The 4858-nt window shown below is 50.5% G+C and overlaps 1 protein-coding gene across 1 annotated transcript; it reads right to left on the minus strand.

Moving 5' to 3' along the window:
- Positions 1 to 79: 79 nt before the first annotated feature.
- Positions 80 to 3567, minus strand: GUCA1A (guanylate cyclase activator 1A (retina)). The gene is made up of 4 exons (XM_010296574.1): positions 3370 to 3567; positions 1294 to 1443; positions 639 to 729; positions 80 to 240 (listed from the first exon to the last, which is right to left on the minus strand). Exons 1-4 carry the CDS (start codon positions 3565 to 3567, stop codon positions 80 to 82), a joined length of 600 nt encoding a protein of 199 aa, XP_010294876.1.
- Between the last annotated feature and the right edge of the window lie 1291 nt (positions 3568 to 4858).

Raw genomic sequence — 4858 nt, forward strand, 5'->3', positions numbered from 1 at the left:
GCTCCCGCAGCCTCAACACGTCTTGTTTTAATAATGCGAGGGGGAAAAAGTAGAGATGAAGGGAAGGCATCCCGGGATCCTACTGGGCAGCCTCCGCCGCCTGCCCCGGCACATGCGGGTTCTTCCCATCGTTCTGGATCAACTGGACGATGTGTGTCAGGTCCAGGCTGCGGGTGAGGATCTCGAGCAGCATCTCATCCTTTTGCACACCCTCCATGAACTCTTCCAGAGAGAGCTCACCTGCGAGAGCACGTTCAGGAAAGGTCTGTTAAATCCTGCAGCCTTTCTCCTGGCTCCGCCGGCAGCCTCGGAGCAGCCCCCCAGAAGTTGCACAGACCATGACATGGGGCCCTTCCTGAGGTCCCGGGTCTGTGTACCGCACACCCCAAACCCCATCCCAGCTAAACTCCGCGCAGGTCCCCACGCTGCCAGTATGAAGAGGGGCAGTTCGCAGCGTCCCCTCAGGCCAGCGGCCGCCCGCGGAGGGGGCGGGGAGCCGGACAGAGCCGCTCGCTGCCAGCTCCCCTCATGTCCTGGTGTTTTAGGACATCCAACATCTGGAATGGCCCTGGCAGACTGAACTGCGGGGAAGGGGGAAGTGGGAGCGGTATTTGGCATTGCATAAGAAAATTCCTCACCATCTCCATTTATATCAATTTTGTCAAACACCATGTCTGTGAATTCCTCAGCCGTCATCGTTTCGTTGTACTGGTTGATAGCTCGAATAGCCTGGAGGGAAAGAAGGACACAGAGGACAATTACTGAGTGTTATGCAGATTATTTGTGTATCCATTGGTACAAGCGGCTAAGTGACCAGACATGAGAGGCCAAACTTTTTTGAAGGCAGTTAGGCTGTGAAAGAATAATGTCTTTCTAAAAAATTGGAGACGAAAATCACTTAAAAAGGGAACCAATGCATTGAAGATTAAGTGGGCATACTGGGATAAGCCAAGAGCCGTTCACCTCTGAAAACCTTTAGATTAAATTCAAGTGCTTATCTCAGCCCGGTTTCAGTGGATGTGGTTAAACAACCTGCAACGAGAAGACAAGGGGTGGCTGCGTGTCGCAGCGTGCAGGTGCCGTGGGGGACGTGGGGTGTTCGAGGCAGGTCTGGCCAGGGAGGCCAGCCTGCTGGGAGGACTGGCAGAGGACAAGCAGCAGGTTTGACCAGTGCCTACCAATTTACCAGGGAGTTGTCTTTGGGGTTGGAATGTTCCTGTTACAACGTTTCTGTCTACCTGCATTTAATAACCATTGTCCATGAAAGAAATGGAAAAAGCTGAGCCCACTCACTTTGATGATGTTCAGCAATTCTCCCCGGTCAATGCAGCCGTTCCCATCCACATCGTAGAGCTTGAAATACCATCGCAGCTTCTGATCCACCTTCCCTTTCAGGACCAGACTCAGAGCTGCCACATACTCCATAAAATCTATGTAGCCGTCCTAAAAGCAGAAGGTTAGAAGCTAGATGAGATTAAAAGCCAAGAGTCAGGCCGTAAGTGATTTTCCTGGTCACTTTTGGAAGTCCCCGCTGGAAGACTTCAGTGTGTGGCCACCACCTTGAGAGCAGGGGCTTGGGGAGCGCAGCAGAGGCGCCGGGTGCGGGTCCCCTGAACGCCCACCCCTTAAAGCCAGTGGACCGTACGGTGCGGGCTCCGCGTTAACCTATGCAGAGCCGTTATGTGTTGATAACGAACGCACTCGGTGTGTGTACCTGGCTTGGGGACTAACGAAGACTCGAAAGCGAGCCTGCGCTAAAGGAATCCCCTTATGCAAAGCAGCGGTAATTCAGAGGTCAAAGAGGAAGGAGCTTATGGAGATGAACCCTGGTGGATTACCTGGCGTTATCCAGTCTGCACACACCTATGGCTCTTTGCTGCTGCAAAGGGGCCTTGCATGCGAACCTCCAGGAGAGCAAGGAGCTCGGGAATCACCCCAGCCTGCCGCTGACCCCTCGGGCCGCGAAGGCGCTGCGCTCTCCCTGTGCTGTTTCCGTATCTGCTTCACGTTTGGTCACGTCAAAAGCACAAACAGTTTTATCTTTGACTTTCCTCCTAGGTGTTTGCCCACCACCAGCTCACGCCACGGCGTTAGAGACCATCAGCTGGGCCCGCTCTCCAGCCAGGACTACGGTACCAACGCAAAGCTGTGCTGGGGTGAGCTCAGGTGCCACCAACCTGCCTCCAGGCGCTGCCCCGTGACGTTCACTAAACCCGCTAAAATGCGTAGTGCCCGCCACAGGGCACTTGGATGGCACACACCGCTGAGATTCAAAGCACTTTGAAGGAAAATGGTATGTACTACAAACCACGGAAAGTCTCTGGGAGGGAGTAAGCCGGAGTTTTATCAATGAACCAAGCCACTGCACCACGGGGCTGGTTCAAGAAGAGATCATCTGCTTTATCCCACCGCTGCAGGAGCTAGATTACATATAAATAGCTACCGAGCCCACTCCCAGCAGGATTTCCTGTGCATCAATTCCCTTTTCAGGCACGCATTCAAACACGGCGCAGTGAGCACGGTAAAGACCAAGGCACAAACAAAAGCACCTAAAGGATTTAGGGCCTTAATTGTATTACTTTCAGTGGGATTCAGCCCACTAAGCCCTTCAGATTGCCATAAAACATACTCCTCATCTCCCATGAGGCGCAATTTCAAAGCGTTTGCAAGTAAAGGAGGGTGTTGCTTCCTCTCAGAGGCACAGCATCCATCTGCGCTGCTCCTGAGCTGGGAAGAGAGCGCTCCCGAACGCTCCGGGACTGCCCCGCTCCGGGGTCCGGCACTGCGACAGCCCGAGGCGCAAAGCCTCTCCGCAGGAACAAAGGGCCCACGCCGCTTATCGTACGGGACTGAGCGCATGTAATAAAGTGCATGAAACTGTAATCCATTTACAATTTAAAACAACAGAAAAACAAGCGCGATCTGTTCTGTAAACCGTAGCGCATGCCACGCCGCATGGCTCGGGAACTCGCTGTTTCTGCATGAATGCAGCTCTTGTTCTCACGCTGCTCGCTTGTTCCTTACTGTCACAACATTAGATATTTAAGGATTAAAGGGCACTTCATTTTAAAGGGATCGCGGACTAGCCGATAAAACCCCACTGTTTTAATAACTCAAAATTAAAAGGGAAATATCAATTCTAGGAGAAGTCTATTTTCTCCCAGAACAGTCAGCAGCTGAGGATTTTTTCTTGAGAGTTTTCACCTTACGTAACTGATTTTACAATTTATGAGACCGCAGAGAATAACACCATACATACTTGGAAACGCATCTGTATTGCTTCCACCCAAACACACCACACGCGATCGCACACAGGGAGCAGAGCACAGCCGATCCGGGCGCAGGCTGAGCGGGAAGGACAATATTTACCTTATTAAAGTCAAACGTCTCAAACATTTGCTCAACGTATGTGTTCGCTGCCGGACTCAGGTTTTTCAAGCCAAAAAACTGTTTGAACTCATACAGGGTGAGCTGGCCAGAAGGACACTCCGTCATGAACTTCTTATACCACTGGTGGCACTCGGTACTGCTCAGCTCCTCCACGGTTTTCCCGTCCATGTTCCCCATCTCCACACCAAGCGCTGGTCACTTTGCAGCCAAAAATGAATGTTTTCTGAAATGTGAGGGTTTTCTTTTTGCTTCTTTCTGCTTGTTTTTTTCTTTCTGCTTCTTGCCTTTAAAGTCCAAATGTCCCCAGCACTGCAGGGGTCACAGTATCGGGGAAAAAACAAACTGCTCAGTGCGTGGGCTGTCCCGATTCAGTGTTGGTGGTGATGGATGCAAAAGACACCTCTCCCCAGCAAAACTCAAAAGCACAAAACCTTCTTCAGATGAGAAGTTGGCATTTAAGTACCCAGCAAATCCCTCCGCAGCCAATGAGGGTGATAGGCTCCTGCCAGGCATTAAGAGTTCGGGGTTAAAATAGAAAGGAGGTAAAATGGGAAAGTCCTGCAGATTACAGGCCCAGCAGGGGATTACGAGAGTGGAATTTTCTCCATGATAGTGTAATCTCCTAATCCATTTAATTTATGATTTTGTGTGGGGTCACATGAGCAATAACTTTTGCACCAAAATCAGAGTAAGAAGAAAGAGAGAAATCCTTCCAAGAAAACTCTGAAGTCTCTGTGCTGTTACTGCCTTTTTGGTCTCCCTCAGTCTTATTCTGGCTGGAGGATTTCCAGGTGGGGCTGTCAATTTGAGCATGAAATTCAGGGAGAGGGAAGTACCGTTTCAGCTCCTGTAAGAGATTCTCTATGAGGGTAAATTTGGTGTGCTGAGACAAACAAAGAAACATAATTGCTTTGAATGATAAGGCTTTAAGTGCTTTAAATGCAGACACCAGATGCTACGACAGCCTTCTCCCAGGGAAGCTCCCTCTCCACCCAACCGCTGGGTCCCCGTGTTCAGTCTCTGGTCCTGAGCGTTTCTTCCTCAGAATGGCCCCACGCGTCCCAGGAGCGCGTCCTGGCCGCTGCGCTACAAGAACTCGTCCAACGCCAGTGGAGTCGAATGCAGCCTCCGTTTTCATTTATGATGAATTACCGTGAAAAATCCTCCATGTAAATATGACTGAAACCAATGTCATTTTTACCGACAAACAGCATTCAGAGACGGACTGGGAGATAAAAACATGTATCCTCAGAAAGCGGCATGGGTCAGATCCTCCACTGGTACTGACATGGGTGTGACCACTGGATCTTTGCCCGCAGAGAGTCTGTCCTATAACACTTACATTTGTATATCTGATGACTTTAAGACAAAGAGCCCAACTTTCACATGTTGCAGAGCTTGGTATTGCTTCCGCGTTGAACCAAATTAGGAACAACTCCCCTAAAGGAAGGGGCATTACACAAGCGTA

This window comes from Phaethon lepturus, unplaced genomic scaffold, assembly GCF_000687285.1.
Source record: "Phaethon lepturus isolate BGI_N335 unplaced genomic scaffold, ASM68728v1 scaffold53251, whole genome shotgun sequence".
NCBI classification, from domain to species: Eukaryota; Metazoa; Chordata; class Aves; order Phaethontiformes; family Phaethontidae; genus Phaethon; species Phaethon lepturus.

What these genes read in the sequence shown, in the direction of transcription:
- GUCA1A (XM_010296574.1), bottom strand. Translation starts at nt 3,567, where the DNA reads ATGGGGAACATGGACGGGAAAACCGTGGAGGAGCTGAGCAGTACCGAG. An exon ending in AGACGTTTGACTTTAATAAG is followed by an intron (nt 1,444 to 3,369) that starts GTAAATATTGTC and finishes TTCTGCTTTTAG; the next exon opens with GACGGCTACATAGATTTTAT. An exon ending in AATTGATATAAATGGAGATG is followed by an intron (nt 241 to 638) that starts GTGAGGAATTTT and finishes GTGCTCTCGCAG; the next exon opens with GTGAGCTCTCTCTGGAAGAG.